The 20,497-nt window shown below is 42.9% G+C and overlaps 1 protein-coding gene across 1 annotated transcript; it reads left to right on the forward strand.

Moving 5' to 3' along the window:
* On the forward strand, positions 1 to 14,710 carry lrrc31 (leucine rich repeat containing 31; the record flags this gene model as incomplete). Its single annotated transcript, XM_080752364.1, has 11 exons — positions 1 to 13; positions 3,037 to 3,252; positions 3,909 to 4,052; positions 4,824 to 4,991; positions 5,192 to 5,356; positions 5,983 to 6,186; positions 6,837 to 7,004; positions 10,183 to 10,347; positions 11,336 to 11,491; positions 12,108 to 12,215; positions 14,379 to 14,710. 11 exons carry the CDS (start codon positions 1 to 3, stop codon positions 14,708 to 14,710), a joined length of 1,839 nt encoding a protein of 612 aa, XP_080608490.1.
* Between the last annotated feature and the right edge of the window lie 5,787 nt (positions 14,711 to 20,497).

Below are 20,497 nucleotides of genomic sequence, written 5' to 3' on the forward strand. Positions count from 1 at the left end.
ATGGAGTCTGCAGGTAATGGTCTTACTTTCATCACATCCTTTTGGAATAATTAATACAATGACATTTTAGTGTGCAGATTATTTATTTTGTAGATAGATGGGTAGTTTTTTGTTTGTATAACTCCTCAAACAGATTGCAAGGGTAGCAGTAGGCTATACATTTATACGATTATTCTCCACCAGGGGGGGTGCAAACGTTGCAAAACACATGTTGAATGGATCACAAACAAAATGTACAGATAATTTATTTTACAACAACAGACACTCTAATATACAGTTGAATGAAATCCTTTCTCGTTCTGTTTAGTAGAGAATAAAACGCAACTTTCTGCCATTGCTTTAAAAAGCACTTTGATCGTCCGGATCTACTCAGAGATTGTTATTGGTTTCTGCCTGGTGTGGTGAACCACGTGAACAGGAAGTGCCTAGCAGGTGCCTGGTGGTGGTGTTTATGCGCTGTTGTGCGCCCAAATAGCAGAGCTACAAGCTCACAACGTCTCGTGGACTCCACGCTTTGAGAGCTTGTAGGTCTGCTATTTTTGGCATGCCGTCGTACGACGAAGTACAACTCAGGTGTAACTCGTTTTTCTTTTCTTTAAATAATAAATATTCATTATTCGACTCCACGAAGTTTAATTGACACATGATAGCCACATTTCTTCTTATCAGTTTAATATCTGATACGTCCCCTACCCGGGGACCATATATTAAATTGATTTTTGGAACTGGGAGATGGAATAGGGGCTTGCTCCGTCCACTCCACGCATCGACCTGGTATTGCAGTACCTCCAGGAACGGTGCACCCCCCTCTCTATGTCTAATGAAATATTTATTGATAGGTGGGCATTATATGCATACTCTTATTAAATTTGCTATTTTGCCTCAATTAATAAATGATGATTTATACCTGGCCTCCTGGCCTTAGAGACATGGCATCTGCTTGCGACTGCAACCTGTTCCTGTTCGCGGATGACTCGGCTCTCCTAGTCTCGGGCAAGGACCACTTGCAGGTTGAAAAGACACTTAACTCTGAACTGAGTAAGATCTGCACATGGCTTAACGACAACAAATTATCAATTCACCTGGGAAAAACCGAGTCCATCCTCTTTGGATCAAATCATAACCTCAAAAAGGTAGATGACTTCACAATCAAAGTGGGTGACAAGGTCATAACACGAAAAAACGAAATCTCTTACTTAGGATGTATCCTTGAAGCTAATCTTTCCAGCGAAAAGATGACTTCAAAAGTAATACAAAAAATCAACCAACGAACTCGTTTCCTACAGAGGATCGCCCCAATGGTCAACTTCAACACACTGAAGACCATAGCTGGTGCAATAATCCAGCCCCTCTTTGACTACGGAGTCCACGTATGGTATCGTGACGCCCCACAAGCCCTTAAAACTAAACTCCAAACAGCCCAAAATAAACTAATTAGGGTCCTGCTTAACCTTCCCTATCAGACTCACCTCACCGCTACTCACCAGTTAAGAGTGGGGTGGCTCAGAGTAGATGACAGAGTACAGCAACTTGCAATGGGCCTGGTGTACAAGATACACTACACCACTATGATACCCAAGTACCTGTCAAAATACTTTAAAAACGTTAAGGATGTCCATAATTACAACACCAGAGGCAGTGCCACAGATCACGTTCAACCCAGAGTCAACTCAAAGAAAGGGTCGAACTCGTTCTTCTGCTATACCACAAAAATGTGGAATGCCTTACCGAAGGCCATAAAGGAGTGTGGATCACTAGCATCCTTTAAAATTGCCCTGAAAAACCACTTACAGGCAGCAGCCGTTCGCAACTGGTAAAAAACCTAGCCCAACCCTACCCTCCCTGCCCCTTCCTTGTATATACTTGTATACTTGTATATTCCTTGTATATACTTACTGTTTGTTTAGATTTACTGTAGGCTATATTCCTTGTATATACTTACTGCTTGTTTAGATTTACTGTTTTCTTTTCTTTTTTTTCCCCCTTTTCTTTACATATCTACTGCATAGTACTGTGTTCTATTTGTCTGTCATTCAATGTTATATGAGATACTTAAATGGTTTCCTGTTGAAATAAGCTTAGTCTTTTCATGGATCTCCTTTTAGTAGACCTTGTACCAGTGAACTGTACCGTCATGAATCTGTACATTTTCCTATGCAAACTTCTAATAAAGCCTTCAATCAATCAATCAATCAAAAAAGAGTGTCACAGGTTAATCATAGGTTTATAGAAGTAAAGAAGTGGGTAAAATTCGTTTTCGTGCATCGTTCCCATCGTATTGTTATTTCCACAGAAGAAAGAAAGGTAGTAGTAGTTAAAGGAATAGTTCACCTCCAAAATATCATTTTTTCTATTGTTTACTCACACCATGGAGACTTGAGAACAATAATATTTTTTTTGTATTTGACAAAAAAATCTATTATAGTAAATTTACCCCCAATGATTCCGGATGGGGAATCAATGGTGGTAAATGTATTGTAATAAAAAAATCTGATTATTTTGGGATTATTATTAAAACTCATACCCTGCCAAAAAAGAAGTTTCTATGATAAAAACGTCTTTAAAACGTCTTTTTCACTATGGACCTCCCTGCCAGACGTCTTCTGAACGTCTTTTTTTTTTTTAATAATTTAAAAAAAATTGAAAAAATTTTTTTGGAAATTTTTTTTTTTGGACCTCCAACAGTGTACTAGGCATGATCGCGATCGCGAAATTGCATGTTTAACCCCCATACCAACCCCATCTTTCAAACATGGCAGCCATGTTTGTTTACATTTGAAGAAAACATAAGGGCTCCTTTCTCCTGAATGCCTGAACGGATTTCCAAGCGGATTTTTTTGTTTGAAAGCTGTGAAAAGCATGCACATGCATAGTGCATGATCTGTGCACGAATGTGTGCACCAGCGTGCACACTATTTTTTTAACCCTTTGTTGGCGAACCGGCAATATAAGAGGTCATCCCACTTTAAATATGGCACCGACTGAGTTAACATTTTTCTAACAGTGTTTGATGTTTTTCTATTTGCTATTGGTCAGATGGCCAGCGGGGTCGGGACGCGGCGGGCCAGAGACGCTCTCCCCTGGACCTCATCATGAGTCAGATCCGCAGGAAGCGCTCAGCCGCAGACCGGAAGTCGTCCTCAGGCCGGTTCCTGTCTCGCACCTCCGACAGGGGAGGAGGAGGCGGGGGAGTGGTCCCCGAGGACAGAGACACAGAGGACAGGGACCACAGAGACGTGCCGGATGGCTCTGGTGAGATCTGGCTGAAGATGATGATGTCCGATATACAGTATATCGGAAAATATCTGTATTTGTTTTGTTTTTCTTGTATGGTCATGGTGTGTGTGATGTAATACATCACACAATCGACATATAAATGTGAAATATAAGCTTAAACATACTTGTAAGTAATATTAGAGCTATCCATTGCTAGCATTGCTAACAGTTTCTTCAGTTCCGACAAACGACAAATGAAAACACATTTATTCGCATCGCGGCACCGGTTCCCCACAATTCTCCCGGATATGGCTGGCATTTGCGTGAGTGGTCGGGATTTCCGATTTTAGGTTTAGTGCCACTCGTGGGTGCCCGGGAGGATACGCTGATTTCCGGGAGATTCCCGCAAGTTCCGGGAGACTTGGGATGTCTGTAATATAAATGTGTGTATAACTGTATATAAGACTTGCAAAATGTTCTTTGGCTTTATTTTGCTGTTGTGAACCTTTTTTCCTGTGAACTACAATAGGGAAACAATGTGATGTTTGTACATGTACTAGTTAATTAAACTTATGTACGTATGCCAGGCATTCTAATCTAAACCCCACCATTCCTAACATATTTCTAGAGTCTAGATAGAAGTGCGCAGCTTCATTGTATGTTCTCTCATCTCATTTGTTTTGTGCCTATAGGTGTGCTTGAGCCAGCTGAGAATGACAGTGACCTGGGCTGGGGACGTATGTGTGTGTTCCTGCAGAAGTTGGGAAAGAAAGCGGATAGCCGGAGCCTGAACGTGGCTCACTGTGACCTCACTGCCACAGATATACTAGAGCTAGGTGCAGTGCTGTGTTCTACCTGTAACGCATGTATACGGCGTCTGCTGTCGGAAATAAAAATATGAATAGCGTCTGCCCTCGTGAACCTTTCAAAGTAGCGTATTTGATAGGCATTATGCACTGGTGTATGCTCTGGCCATACGAATAGCCGCGGATCATAGATTATAGTATGCCCTCAAAAAAAGTCTAGAACACACCACTGGCTAGGTGAACACATGCACAAACATTTTTGACAAATGTTTGGGATGCACTACCCACACATTTATCTGTGTCGCTCATTCCACTATTCCACTATTCTTACAGGCCTTGTTTCGGTGTCTAATCAACGATAACAACAATTGGTATTATTGAAGGGGAGGCACCCACTTGATAATCCCTTTTTTAATCTAACATCTTAGCCATCAAAACTCATCCTCAACTGGCACACAGTATATATTGGGGCGGCTGTGGCTCAGGAGGTAGAGCAGGTCGGCCAATGATCTGTGGGTCGGCGGTTTGAATCCCGAACTCCTTCTGTTAACATGTTGAAGTGTCCTTGGGCAAGACACTGAACCCCACATTGCCTCCAATGAGTTGGTCGGTGTCAGCTTGCCACCATTGGTGTGTGAATATGCAAAGTGAGGACAATGGCGTTGAATGTTCGCCGCTTCACTTCCTAATGTATGAATGAATGGACCATTGTAAAGCGCTTTGAGTTCGCAACTTGCTTAGAAAAGCGCTATAATAATGCAATCCAGTATCATTATAAGACCTCCTCTCTCCCCCTGTCAGCTACTCTGCTCCAGTACCTTCCTCAACTGGAGGACATGGACATATCGTGGAACGAGCTGATTGGTGGCTCCCTGCGCGCGCTGACCTCGCACCTCCAGCACGTGGGCGGGCTCAGAACCCTGGCACTGTGCAGCTGTAGGCTGAACACAGACGACGTCATGGCTCTGGGTGAGAGACGGCACATTGGCTTTTCACATTTCCTTAGGCCTAAGCTATAGTTAGGCCTAAATCAGAAATTAGCCTACAAAAACAAATATGTTGCTACATACTGTACATGTACTGTAAGCCCCTCCCATACACTAAAATGTGTTCCCGGCCTGAATGGGTTAAATTGAGGTCTCTGTTTCTAACGTGTGCTTTAAAAAAAGGCGAGGCTCTTGGGTGTGTCCCCTTGCTAGAGACCTTGGACCTGTCCTGGAACATTGGCGTCGGGGGCGGGGCGCTGCAAGGGCTCCTGGGAAAACTGGGTCCGACGCTGAGGCAGCTCCACCTGGTGGCTTGTCAGCTTACTGCTGCTGATGCCACTGCCCTGGGTAAGTAGTAAGTATACAGCTTGTTCCCAATTCCCTTACATTAATGGTTTTTTTTCAGCGGTGCTCCTGGAAAGATCTTAGCTCCAACATCTGGCTTTGTCCGGGCCCCCCAAAATGTCCGGGCTCTGAAGCGTGGCCTTCATCTGGCCTACATCTTGGCACAAAGCGCTCAAAGTTTGTTGTACGCCCAGGGTCACATTGGCCAACCGCATGTGACGCTTAATGGAATTAACTCATAAATAGCACCACTCACTTCACACTGGGTGTGATTTTTATTTACATTTTCTTTTAATTACATAATTATGTTTTTGGACATGCTATTTTGTATTTTTACAGAGATATCCTTACTTAATATTAGTCTAATTGACATTGAATGGTTCATAGTAGACACAGTAATGCTATAAAATCATCAAATAATTGGGCAGGTACAGAGCTGTCTAGCTGTAATAGCAGCCATTTTCTCAGCCTCTACAGGGAATTTAGATGTAACCATAACAGATGTGTTGGTTGGTGGGCATAGATCTCAGTGAGATTGCCTTCCAAATTTTGTGTATGCGACCTGATTAGGGAGTCTTACTGGTATGTAATCTTTAATGACTACCCCTTGTCTCCCCCACCACCCACAGGCGGCATAGTGAGTGCTCTGCCCAGGCTGAGTGTGCTGGACGTGTCCTGCAACCCTCTCCTGTCAGAGGAGGACTCACATGATGAGGCAGGGTCTTCTGGGGGAGGTCTGGGGGAGCTGTCTGCCTCCCTCTGCCACACCACCTCCCTCACCACACTGCGCCTGCAGGCCTGTGGACTCACGGCAAACAGCCTCCACGCTCTCGGTAGGTGAGAGACTAATTTTTGTGGTTTGATTTGGCATAATCTAGGGTTAGATAATGAAGACATGAAGTCTTGACTTGCTTAAACCCTTTTGCTCTTGGGGGAGCATAGGTCATGCCTATGTTCAGGTTCGACATGAAGTGCCATGTTTTTATTTTCTTGATAGTCAGGGTGCAATGTAATTAATGTCAAGTTTAATCGTGAGACACCAAATCAAAACTTAAAAATTCTAAAAGATTTTGATCGTTAATAACAAGTCACAATCTTTATTTTATCTTAGACTCTATACCTATATATAAACAAAAAATAAATACAAAATCTAAATGAATCATTTCAAACAAAAGAGATTCATTATAAAACAATCTAAGAAGTGTCATAAGGAAAGAAAGAAACTTTCAATAAAGAGTGAAAATAGCAGATGCGAAAAGTTTTGGTCCCGGGAAGACAGCAACTTCCGCTTTTGGGTCTCAAGCTAAAATGTTTGGGAACCCCTGCCACGCTTGAGCTGTTGAGCCGCGTGGAACCAAACACGCGATGATTGATCGAAAAACCTCAAATCGGTTAACAGCTCAGACAGATGACCCTGACAAAGTCACAGCCTTAGTTATTATTGTGTCATCCAACGTCCCCCTCTCCCTGGCTCACACTGAAGGAGGGTCGCTCCGCTACCTGCCTGCGCTGCGTGAACTGGACCTGTCCTGCAACAGAGGCCTGGCCGGGGGAATGTCGCACCTCACCTTCCACCTGGTGCACCTCACTCACCTGGAGAGCCTCGACCTGCACCTGTGCTGTCTCACGCACGCCGACTTGGAATCACTGAGTGAGTTGTGTTTGTGTGTGTGTGTGTGTCAGTGATGTCATTACGTGCGCATCCCGCATCAAAAACTCATTCAAGTCGCCCAGGGACTCATTCATGTCATGGTCCTGGGGTCCCGGGGATGCGCGTCCATTGGAGTCCATGTTAAAATAATTTACTTCTTCTACTTAAAGCTATACTGTGTAAGTTGCTCAACTAGTGGTCAGTAGCGTTATAGCAAACCGCAGTCGCGTCTGCTTTTTTCGGCCGTTTTTCGCCGCGGACCGGGCCTTCAGACCACTGCGTCCGCCTCGCCTGAGTCGCCTCGCCGAGACCTATCCATAGAGGTCTTTCGTGTCCCTCTACGAGCCTCGGTTGGGGAGCTACATGCTAAACTCCTAGCCCAGTGTAAACGAGTCATTCCACGAAACCGGTACGATTTGAGGTCCCCCTAATCCTTTTAGCTGTATTTTATCTATTTGGTCACCAAAATTGATTTTTAAAAGCTTTTATCATTAATTGAAATGTTCCCTTTAATATTGTGTAAAACTTACATACATTTTATCTTAATTCCAGAAATTATCTTCCCTTTTTTTAGTAGACACCACCTATTTTGTCCATTTTCTCATGTCCCCCATGGCTGGGTTAGGGTTAGGGTTAGGGTTAGGGTTAGGGTTAGGAAAGTGGACTTGAGATATAACTAATAAAAATGTAAAATAATCCATAAATTATGCTATTCACATAAAACCAGCAATGTACTCTATTGCTGGTCATGTTTAGTATTTGAATAGATAGATGATTTATCGTTAACATCACATAATATAGCTCCGTCCCCCAATCGCACTCAACCCCGTTACAAAGTCATTCTCCTCTCTGTAAAACGTATTTACTGCTCCTTTAGTGACATCAACAACATGCAATGGCATTCTACAAGTCTTCTGAGCAAGATGCTGCAGAAAGTGGACATTTCCCAACGTTTTACACCTATTTATAGTCATTTATACTTTCATAGTGTGGTCGTAAAGCTTAACAACTCAACCCCGTTACATGAAATAAAGATAGAAAACAATCATTTGTGAAAACTATCTTTGTTATTTCAACAATGTATCTGATTTCCTAATGTCATGCATGCCATGTGGTCTCTTCTTAATCACCACAGGTAGAGTAATTGCCATCTTGAGTAAAAAATCTCAACCCCGTTCCACTCAACCCCGTTATCAATGTCAACCCTGTTGAATGGATTATTCCATATAAAAATATTAATTTAATGCCTGAGATGGGAAAATATGTTTTTCTGCATATTAAATATGTCCTTAATGGTGTGGGCTATTCAGAAAAGTAATTCGTTTCGATCAAATTTTCCAGAAAATGTTTTCCAAATCGTACCGGTTTCGTGGAATGACTCAATTTACACTGCAGTGTTTCCTGAAGAGCTCGGCAGTGTATGATCTGGGCTTTGATTGGCCGGTAGGGAGACACGTGTACAGAATAATTTTGCTGGGGAAAAACAGCCCCGGTCACGGCCACCAGGGCTCAGTAGAACACATATAAAGAAAAGGCTTTGGGAGCTGAAATGAACAGAGTGGGTGTTCTAAAACTTTAGCGATTTATTAATTAGGACAATTTTAAGATTTGTTTTATTAAAAAAGTTACATAGTATAGCTTTAAGTTGCTATATTAGTTTAGATAGTTTAATTCGTTTTTTAATGTATTGTGTAAGATAAACACTGTAAAGATTTATTATCAGTTAAACCTGGAACAGCTAAAAACTATTTTCACTAGTGGTTCTCAAAGTGGGGTCCTGGGTCCTTGAGGGAGTTCCAGGGGGTCCCCAGATAAATGATAGTTAGGAACCAAATAGAACTTTATGGGTCTGTAACTCAGTGAACAAATGGAACCAAATGGACCTGTTCCATTTGTACTCTAGTATTTTAACATTTAATATAAATTGGGGTCCCAGTGATATAAATATAATTGAATGGGTGTCTGTAGCCTAGTGTATTTAGAAATCCTAGTTCTAAGTTCAAACATTAGCCAAATTGTAAAATAAATATAAGAAATAGGCAAACATTTTGAAAATAGCCGATCTACAAGCTCACAGTGCTCGAAAACATTGTATTGAGGACTCATAAAACCTTTCTGGGACCCATTTGAATGACCACCTGTGGGTCCCGGGACCCATTACATTGAAAACCTAGTAACATCACTGGTGTGTGTGCTTTGAGAGAGGGAGGGAAATGAGTAAATAAATAGTGTTTCTATATCTTTATCCAAAATTTCTTTACAATATGCGTTACGGTAGATTCACCCATTTACACGCTTGTAGATCATCCATTTCCACTATTTCATAACAATCTTTGAGTATATATGGCTTATTTGGGCCATAATACGTTATTTTCTTTTTTATTGATATTGGCAATTCTCAGTCATTTCTTTGTGTATTTAAGTGTTCCTTTGTCATATCTTCCCCGTTAATTGTAAATGATTTGTATGATAATGAATTAATCATCAAGTAGAATGTCATAATCGTGACAGTCCTTATGCTATTAAAATCAGGAAAGCATCTGTGTTATTTTCAGATTTTTGCATTGGTTATTACAAAAGAATAGATGGTATACAAGCTCTCAGCGCGACACTTTGTGCCGCGCTGCAAGCTTGTACATCTGCTATTTTCTTTTTACATTAAAAAAAAAAAATCTGTAAAGTGTGAGAACTAGTGATTCAGAAGGCATTTGTAGAGTGAGCCTCGGGTCTTAATGGCATTCACGTGCACACATAGACATAGACAAAGGGGGCTTGAGCCCCTGCCCTTTTATCCGTCTGTAAAAAGTGCCTTCTCTCTGCAGTTCTTATTATGGTGAAAGAAATGCAAATGCCCTCTTTCCATGCCATACCTGACAGCAGCATTCAAGAGAATTGCCATGTACAAACTCTCCTGAACTTCAATGCAGCATCTTATGTTGAAAGAATTGCCCTCTCTGTGTAGAAATCCATGCTGTATGCCACATTGCCTTTTTCATAGTTTAATGTGGTATCAAGACCTCCAAGCTCACAATGCGTCACGCTGCGATGCGTTGTGAGCTACAGTAGGAGGTCTGTTATTTTCGATATTTTCACCAAAGGCCCTTTTAGAAATGTCAGCCCCTGCCTCTTAGTCTCTGCATGTCCCTACTTAATGGGTTATTGTTTACTTTACGTCCAGTCCAGGCACTCCCCTCCCTTCCAGAGTTGACTGAGTTGGACGTGTCGTCCAATAAGGAGGTCGGGGGTGTGGTCCATTCTCTAGGCTCCACCCTGCCACTGGCACAGATGAGACGGCTGCCACTCAACAGCTGCAGTCTGAACCAAGAGTCGTTCACTGCATTCGGTAGTTTATCTATTTTAACAGCACTAAAAACTATTACTATAACTGTTACTGCTGCTACTGCTCTGGTACTACTACTACTACACATTGTTTTTGTTTTTTTAATTCATTTAATAATGAATTGCATTTTTATTTTATTTCATAAGTAGCAAGTTATTTCTTTACCCACTTTTTCTCCCCAATTTAGTCATTATGCCAATTAATTCCTCCCCACACACATTTCTGTGTTGTCACTGCTGTAACTCACCTCCCAGTGAGGAGCCCCCACCGGGAGGACGTAGAGCCTTCGTCCTACTCTTCCCCTTCCCGCTCCCCAATGACTTCCTTGAAAGCCAGAATGCTACAGTAGTGCGTCTGGCCCAAAAAATGGCAGACGGTCCCTCTCACCCCCTCCACCAGGAGTTCCAGCTTCTCCCATCGGGGAGGCGGCTCAGAGCCGCGCGGTGCAAGCTGAACAGGACTAAGAAATCTTTGTGCCCCATGCCATCACCCTCCTAAATAAGCAGGGGGTTAGATAGGTGGAATGAACTTTTAGAATTTTAGAATTAGACAAATTCCAGGTGGACTTTTTTATTGCTTGTCTTGTGTTGTAGTCTGTATGTGTCTGTGTTTTTAATGTGGTGTATTTACTTTTTAGCACTTGTTGCACATTACAACAAATTTCTGTGTAAACAGACAATATACTGACTTGAACTTGACTTCTGCGGTCAGCTGTGGTCAACACAGTGTTCATTTTGACAGCAAATATTTATTTAATTTTAGTCAAAAGTCTTTTGATTACAATTCTATTTAGTTTTAGTCACATTTACTGAAATGTCCTGGCTTTAGTTGTCATACAGTATAACTTTCTGACTTTCTGACTACTAACACTTGGCTGAATGTGTGTGCGTGCATGCACGTGCGTGCGCGTTTACGTGTGTGTGTGTGTGTGTGTGTGTGTGTGTGTGTGTGTGTGTGTGTGTGTGTGTGTGTGTGTGTGTGTGTGTCCCAGCTCTGGCGGTCCCATACCTCAGCAGTGTGGATGTCTCCTGGTGTAAGGTGGTGGGCGGTCGCCTAGCGCTGCTATTGGACGCCTTGCAGCCGTCTGTCGTCCAGGAGCTGAGACTCAGCAGCTGTCAGCTGACCACAGATGACCTCCATCACCTGGGTAAAGAAAGAGGCCGCTTGATTGGTCGGAGCTACAAGCGTCACACGATGCGCCTCACTGCGGTCTGTTTTTAAAAACATCAGTGGACTGTGGTACTATAGTCAAAAATGTCTGAAACAATCTTCTCACTCGGAGGGATTCTACAAAATGTCTTCTAAATCCTTTTAAGGTTTCTGAAATGTTTTTATGATCAGTGGTTCGAAAATGTCAAGCCCCAAAATGATAGGTATTTGGCCACGGACGCCCATCTCAAAATATCTTGTTCCAGACACCCCCAGAAGCAAATATTTGAGTTACAAAAGCTTGCTTTAAATATAAATATTCACAGATTTGCATACATTTTCATGATTTTCCAAAAATAGCAGATCTACAAGCTTGTAGCGTGGCACTCGGTGCGGCACTATGATCTTGTATATCTGCTATTTTTAAATAGCTAAAGCATAAATGAATAATGGTTAAAGTGGTTAAAATCTAAAGTGACACAGATGCTTTCCAGGTCTAAATGGATTGTCCTGGACTCGTCCTGAACATCACATTAAGGTCATTAAAACGCTAGTCCGGATTTCTCCTTCAATCCGTAGAATCATGTATTTTTATTTGACTCCTTCCTCTCTAGCTGAGGCGTGTAAGCGTGGTTCCCTCTCCTCTCTGCGCCTGCTGGATCTGTCCTACAACCACCAGGTGGGAGACCAGGGCTGGACAGCGCTGTTCACAGCAGCTGGAGGTAGAGTATTATACACCTCTGTCATGATTATTATAGAATCACTGTTCAGTACAGTATATAGGTCTCTGTCATTATTATTAGGGCTGATGCATACTCCACTAAGTAGACAAATTACATTTGGTTCAGTTCGGGGTGTTACATCATCTCGGCAGCACCAAACAGCCGACTTAAAAGTGGAGTATGCATCTGCCCTAACACTGTTCAGAGGTAATTATCGTTTCCACGTTGAAATAGCAGATATAAATAAGCTCACAACATGTGACATAACATGTGACTTAAGGCTCTTTTCCACCGGCAGCGATAACGATGACGATAACGATTTAAAAAAGTGGGTTTTCAATTGAAGTGTATCGGCAGCATCCACCCAACACCGATAAAGACAACGATAGCCGACAACTACATCGTTAGGATCAACAACGATGTGGTTAAGATCACAGTGATATGGAACTGGGTCTCTGACAAACAGCTCGAGGTGCGCTCTGAGCGAGCGGCTGTTAATTAGCGCCTCTTCACATTGATGTCCGATAACTTTATCGGACATCAATGTGAAGGCATAATTATCGCTGTGATATTTTATGGCTATCGTCATCGTTATCGCTGCCGGTGGAAAAGGGCCTTTAGGCTGTCAGTAATTTATTTGTATATTTAAGTTAATTGCGACCGTCAGGGAGCAGTTTACTATGAAAACCTCCACCGGCCGTCCGTCCGTCCGTCCGTCCGTCCGTCCGTCACACCTTTGTGACCATCAACAAACGTCACACCTTTGTTGATGTTTAAATCGAAGAGTCTTGGTCAAATACTTCTGTTGGTTTCTGCACTGATCATTTATACAATTCAGCTGTGTTTGCTCGTGTCATCATGATGAGGTCATAAATCAGCCATGCCCAAATATAGATTTTACGGGTTTACATGCTTACTCAGTTATTCGTTATGTGAAAGTCCTATGACGTCTATGATATCTGACATCATCATACATACATTCCCTTTTATGCCCATAAATGGAGATCCCCTCTGTAGAACCAGCCACTGACATCACTGTAATGTCAGGGGAACCAAATCCCTTTTATGCCCATATATGGAGATCCCTGTGATGCCAGGGGAACCAAATCCCTTTTATGCCCATATATGGAGATATGGAGATCCCCGTGTTGCCAGGGTAACCAAATCCATTTATGCCCATATATGGAGATCCCTGTGATGCCAGGGGAACCAAATCCCTTTTACGCCCATATATGGAGATCCCTTATGTCATCAATATTAAGCCCATATCTGTGAATATCTTTGGGTACCAGATGTCTCCATATATGGTTAAATGGTCCGATATACATCACTGGCCAGAAGACCAAGAAATGGTGCAACCTCGCCCTTTGCTTTTCTCCCTATAGGCATCTTACTGGTAGGTAGTTTAATGAGGAATGCAGTATGGTGGTAGGTAGGTAGTTATGGCCTTTGATGTAAGATTTTCACTTTCTAGGATAACTATATTTGCTATTCCCAGATGATGCCCTTTTAGGGTACCCCTCATGCCCATATATGGAGATCCCCAGGCTTTACTAATTAACATAAGTTTTATGCCCATATATGGAGATCAGTGTCCCAATGTCATCAGATATATGGGCATAAATGGACACAGGCAAACTAGATGGGCTGTATGGATATCCAGATGTGTGATGTAAGTGTTTTATTCCAAATGTGGCACCCCACAGACATATTTCCAGAAACAAAATCCCTTTCATGCCCATATATGGAGATTTCTGATGTCATCAATCCCAGGCCCTGTAAAAAACATGGTTGCTATGGTATGAGCAACTTATGTCTCCATATATGGAGATTCAACTTCAATGAGTAACCATGGCAAACTGTCAACTGCCCGTATGTCTTGATAATTGGTAAAACAAACTTTTGGCCTATTTGTGGAGATAAGCGACCAACGGTCGCTTATCTCCCGATTAGGGAGTCTTACTGGTGTCATATCTGCCCTGTGCAACTTTTTGTTTACCAATCCAAAAAGGCAAACAGCAATGTTATCTTTGTTCCAATGTTCAATGCTAAAAAACACAACAAAATCGTAAAATCGCAATTATCCGTTAACCCTATGACAATGAATTCATTGTTAACTTCATTTATTTTTAATTTTTTCTAATGGTGATTTGTCAGCCGGAGGAGGAGGTCTGAGCTCGTTGCAGGACGTTGACCTCAGCCTGCGACCTTCGACCTCTGCCGCTCCGCCCTCCTCCGGGGCGTGGCTGCCCGCCCTGCTCTCTGCCCTGCCACGCCTACCCGCGCTGACCCGCCTGGCCATGGGGGGGCGCTGGGGCAGCGGCAGCAACGCCCGGGGCAGAGAACAGCTGGCGCACTCTCTCCAGAAGAGGAGGGTCCTGTTCCAGTGGGACCACCAACCCGCTAATAAGGAGCGTGGTGATGATGGGGCGGCGGTTTCGCGAGGCCTGACCAATCAGGACGGAGCAGAGGAGGAGTCTCGTCCCGAAGAGTAGGATGTCAGGAATGTTGCCAGGTCCGACTTTCAGGATCCAGGTTTTTTTCCCGTGAAGTCCTGAGCCCATTCTACTTAATGCCTTCTGAACTGGTAGTTATTCGAAATTATACGAAATGTTGTCTTAAGGGCAGACTAGAGCCAAAAATATTATCCTTAGGGAATGAACTGGACACTGCTCTTCCCCTCTCCTCCCTACAGCTGTAGCTCTGTACCTTCTTGCAAACTGTTAATAAAGTATTCAATCAATCCAACAAACATAACATGACATTATTGTCATTCCATATCCTATACCCTATCCTTAAAGGAGCTATAGTCAACTTTTTCATTGTAGGTGTACATCCTAGTCTACAGACTAGGATGTAAACAAAGTACGGGCCCTGTAAATGTAAACAAATGGCCAAAATGATTATTTTATCATTATTTTACGCTTTTTGTGGTCATTTTTTAATTGAAACACATATATGAAGCTTATTTTTTTATAAAATATTTTCGAAACATTATTTTTATTTTAGCATCCGTTTTTCAAGAAAAAGTTGACTATAGCTCCTTTAACCAGAACCCTTAAAGGACAACTCTGCCCTAAATAACATCTAGGTTAATGTTCCTACTTATAGCATATCGTCACAGCCAGAAACATTGCAAAGATTGTTTTAATAATGTAGAGCGGAGGCAGAGAGGCATTTTTCATATTTACCAAGTACACCCCCCTCATTACTGCTGGAAAATGGTTGCTAAGGCATTTTACATGTAGATAAAACACCCAGGCACATGCACACGTCACACCTCATATTCATCACAAACAAAAATATTTATTAAAGTTTCATTAAAGCTTTAATTAGTGGACAATATCATTTCAGGGACAACGGATAACTACTTTGTAGTCAAACCAAAGGTTTTCAGACAAATTCAGACAAACTTTTCGTCGGAAAGGTCCGGTTCAACTACAAAATTACGTCCCTCGCAACTTCTGAAAATTTGAGGTCGGAAAGCTGCACTCCCAGATGTTGTGACGCTCTGATGAAAAATGTTGTGGTCGGAGACGGTATTGTCATGACTGGCTCAGGTCACAACAAAAGATTGGGGAGAGGAGACATGGCAAAAGTGTAACAAGGTGTATTTATTAAATAAAGGCTAACATAACAACTAAAGGTGGTCAACAACATGCCAAAAGGATCCTATGAAGTGTGGAGTCAGTAATCAGTGGTGTAAATGTGGATGTGTGGAACATGGTGTTGTGCAGGGTGTTGGATGGAAAGTAAAGCTAGAACTAACTAAACATAACAGAACATAAAGCAACAGGGCTGGTGGAGACAGGTCAGCCTCCTCTGGATCTCTGCTTCAGAATGGCATGGGCTGGCTTTTTATAGACTCCTGGAGGCACCGGGCCCAGGTGCTCTCCAATGAGCCATTAGACCAACGAGCCAATGAGGCCCCACCCAGCTCACCTATTAGGACACAGTTAAGCAAGGCAACGAGCCCCAATGACTCAGACTTAATGTGTGGGGCATCACACCCCCCCCCTTAAAGTCGTGGCTCCCACTAGGATCCATGACTCAGTAAATAAACTATTTACTTTAAGGTACTCATTTAATTCAATTAAGGATAACAAAATGATAACAAACCCCATTAAACCAAAATGCAATAATATACCCCCCAATCAGTGCATTCTACATAAGCAATTTTAACATTAATGTATACCATGGTTTTACTACATTTTAAGTACTTTTCAATGATTCGTCTACCAATAGAGCACTAGTAACAATCGATACTATAGCCCTGGCCCTGCAATACTCCTGGACTCTCCTCCCCCCTCAACGGCTGGATCAGGTGTTTCAGCTATAGCAATGATGCCGTCAAGGAGCAGGACAGGCCAGGGATTGCAACACCAGGCACTAAAAAAAAACAAGAGACAGCAAGCATTAGATATGGACGCTCGTACACTGGTTTAACAGCTCTACATCTCAACCATTTAGTCCTCTACCTCAGTCACTGCCACTGACTGAGAAGATGGACTGACTCACAAGTCACGACCATGGCAAGGTCGCAACAGGTTTACATGACATAACTGAGTAGTTTTGCGAAAATTAGGAGTTGAAATGAGGTAGGTGACCTCTGACATACGATCAACAACAGTGTATGGACCTGTAAGCTTTGCTTGAAAAGGTAAAAGAGCAAACACCTGCTCACCCGGTCTGAATTTCCGACGTTCAGACCGCTGACCAAATGAACGCTTCATTTTTACTTTAGCATTTTCACAGATCACATTAGTAGGCTTAGAGGAGATAATGCGATTCAACAATGGAGGTGCTGACACATTTTCCCACACACGAGCCCCAGCATGCTCGTTACCCAGGAGAACATCAACCCCAGCCACCGGTAATGCAGTACGCAACGCCACCTCCACCGGGCCCTGAACCAGGCCACATTCTAAATTGATTTTGTGTATAGGAGAAGGGATTACGGACATGCCCATACCACGGCTCAACATGGCATCCCCCGTAGCAGACTGTGAAGAAAATGGTAGGAGTGAGTCAAGAACATACGTGCTCATCGCCGCTGTGTCTCTCAGAATTGTCACAGGTACTTTTTCCTGTGAGCCCACAAGAGAGATAAACCCCCTTTCCACAAACGGTCGAAACGCCTCATCTACACCGCCGAGACTACTCTCGCTCATGTAGAGGACCTACCGACCTCACATTTGACACAGGCCCAATGGCCGCAGTCGACTTCACCTCCATCGTTCCATCTCTTTGTTTCCATGAATAACAGTCTGCTTTAATGTGACCTTTCTTGCCACAGTATTGACATGTTTTTTCACCGTCACGGGCAGCCCAACTTCTCCCATCCTCCGGTTTCGAATTCCTATGGAAAGGCGCGCTGTGACCACCCTCCCCATGGCTGGATGTGACACCCTCCCGGTGCGTAACTTGGGCGCCCTGCGGTACCCAGTCTCTGTGTGTCAACACATACTGATCAGCTAACGCAGCAGCTTCTGCCACAGTTTTAGTCTGCTGTTCAGTGACATAAGTAGCAATACGACTTTGAATGGCAATTTTAAACTGCTCTAACAGTATTAAGTCACATAACTTCTCCATTGTGTCCCCACCTGCAGCCATACGCCACCGGTTAAAGTTTATGACCAGTTCCCGCGAGAACTCCAAATATGACTGGTCGTCAGTTTTCCTATTATTCCTAAAGCGCTGCCGATAACTTTCAGGCACCATCTCGTACGCTTTAAGGACAGCAGCTTTAACAGTAGCATAGGTTAAACTATCAGTTACTGATAACGCGGAATATGCATCTTGTGCCTTCCCGGTTAGAACGCACTGTAGCATCACAGTCAGGTCAGCCGCAGGCCAACCTCTCGAGTCTGCCAACCTTTCAAACAAAGAAAAAAAAGTTTCAGGCTCTTTTTCATTGAATTTTGGCATTAACCTCAAATTGTTAACCAGGTCAAAAGGCCGCTTTTCTACAGCTGGGCCTCCACCAGGATCTAACAGCCTCTGATCCATTTTACCTTCTTTTACCAGTTCTACCCTTTCCCTCTGCAAATTAATCCTGAGTTTTTCCATTTCAATTTTCCCTTTTTCAATTCCAACCCTTTCTTTTTCAATTACCCCCTGTTGCTTTGTCCTCTCCATTTCGAGCTGAATAAGCAACAGTTCTTTTTGTTGTTCAAATGAAAACTGACCCTGACTAGGTAACGGCAACACATTGCTTTTGCTTCCCTCTGTTTCAACTTCTGACTCTGGCAAGATGCCAATCTCTCCTAAATTGGCCATTAACACCAATTTAATGGTTTGGGTTTTGCGTCTCCTGTCCCCAACGTCAACCTTATAATGATCAGCAATTTCCAAAAGCTGCTCCTTACTACAACCATCCAAAAAGTCATCGGACGGTGACGCCACAAACTTGTCAATTTGAGCCATAGTTACGTTTGAATGTTACAGACAAAATTAAGTGAAACACCAATACAATTTTGAGCACACAGGAGCGTCCCCTAACTGCCTAGCCAAAGCTTATCTAACTCACCCCTAGCTCTTCATGAGGTCTGCGTGGGTATTTACGCACTTGCTATACCTGGGGACAACGCAACCGGTTGATAGCCGCGCTGCCACACCAAGTACTGTGCCCCCGGAAGGCGCGTAGGTGACCCCAACACTACCAGAAAAATAACAAACCCCACGAAGGTTTAAAGAAACACAGCGTGGCTTTGCCTTACATGGGACAACAGCAGAAGCTCCGTACAAATGTCTACTCAAAATATGCAGTATAAGTGTGTCACAAAACTCAGCCCAACATTCAAATAACTCCAATGCCCAACGGAAAAATACGGTAACTCAAAAAATGCATTTTAACGGTAACAAAACAGCAAACAAGACTGCACCCACCGAAAAATAATTTGAAAACCGCGTCAAAATAGACAATGGGGAATCCAGAGCCAAACTCCCCAACCGCATCTAATTGGCAAACATTTACCCCACAGGGAAACCCCAATTACTTCTAGTTACAGACCGGCTATCAAAAACACCTCTGTAGGTGCGCGCACAAAATATTTAACTTTAACCAAACTTTAAAGTTCAAATACTCACGTTAAGACGAGCCCCCATTTGTCATGACTGGCTCAGGTCACAACAAAAGATTGGGGAGAGGAGACATGGCAAAAGTGTAACAAGGTGTATTTATTAAATAAAGGCTAACATAACAACTAAAGGTGGTCAACAACATGCCAAAAGGATCCTATGAAGTGTGGAGTCAGTAATCAGTGGTGTAAATGTGGATGTGTGGAACATGGTGTTGTGCAGGGTGTTGGATGGAAAGTAAAGCTAGAACTAACTAAACATAACAGAACATAAAGCAACAGGGCTGGTGGAGACAGGTCAGCCTCCTCTGGATCTCTGCTTCAGAATGGCATGGGCTGGCTTTTTATAGACTCCTGGAGGCACCGGGCCCAGGTGCTCTCCAATGAGCCATTAGACCAACGAGCCAATGAGGCCCCACCCAGCTCACCTATTAGGACACAGTTAAGCAAGGCAACGAGCCCCAATGACTCAGACTTAATGTGTGGGGCATCACAGTATGAAATGGCCTAGTTCTAAATAGGCATTTAACAGAAACAATGTTTTGTAAATAGGCTATACTGTAGGCCTAGACACAGCCCGAACAACTTTCTGTACATTTTATGGTGTGAACCTATAACGAATTTATGGCTTTGTTAAATTACATCTACAGTAGACTTGGAGTCTAAAAAAGGCTGTCCGTACTGTCTCCGACCACCATACTTTTCGTCGGAGAGTTCCGAACAAAGCTTTCCGAACTCTAATTCGGGGTAATGCTTTTCAGAAGTTGCGAGTGACGTCATTTTGTAGTTGAACCGGACCTTTCCGACAAAAGTTTGGTGGTTGGTGGTTTAAATACAGTCTCTGAGTTCTGCTTTGTGCTCACCCTGTGGCTGACCGAAAGAAATACACTGCACCGTTGTGAGGGAAGGGAAGACGCATACATAGTAAATGGCATTGCAATATTGTGGTAAGGGGCCACACTCAGAGTTGCACCACTGCAGGAGCCCAAGGACCTGCACAATTGCCTCCATGCACCAGTGGTGTAAAGTAACTACATACATTTACTTAAGTACTGTACTTAAGTACAATATGAGGTATTTGTACTTTACTTGAGTTTTTCCAATTTCCAGTACTTATACTTCTACTCATCTCGGATCCAAATATTGTACTTTTACTCCACTACTTTTATATGAAAACTTTAGTTACTAGTTACTTTGTAGATT

Source organism: Nannobrachium achirus, assembly GCF_963921795.1.
Source record: "Nannobrachium achirus genome assembly, chromosome: 21".
Classification (NCBI taxonomy): domain Eukaryota; kingdom Metazoa; phylum Chordata; class Actinopteri; order Myctophiformes; family Myctophidae; genus Nannobrachium; species Nannobrachium achirus.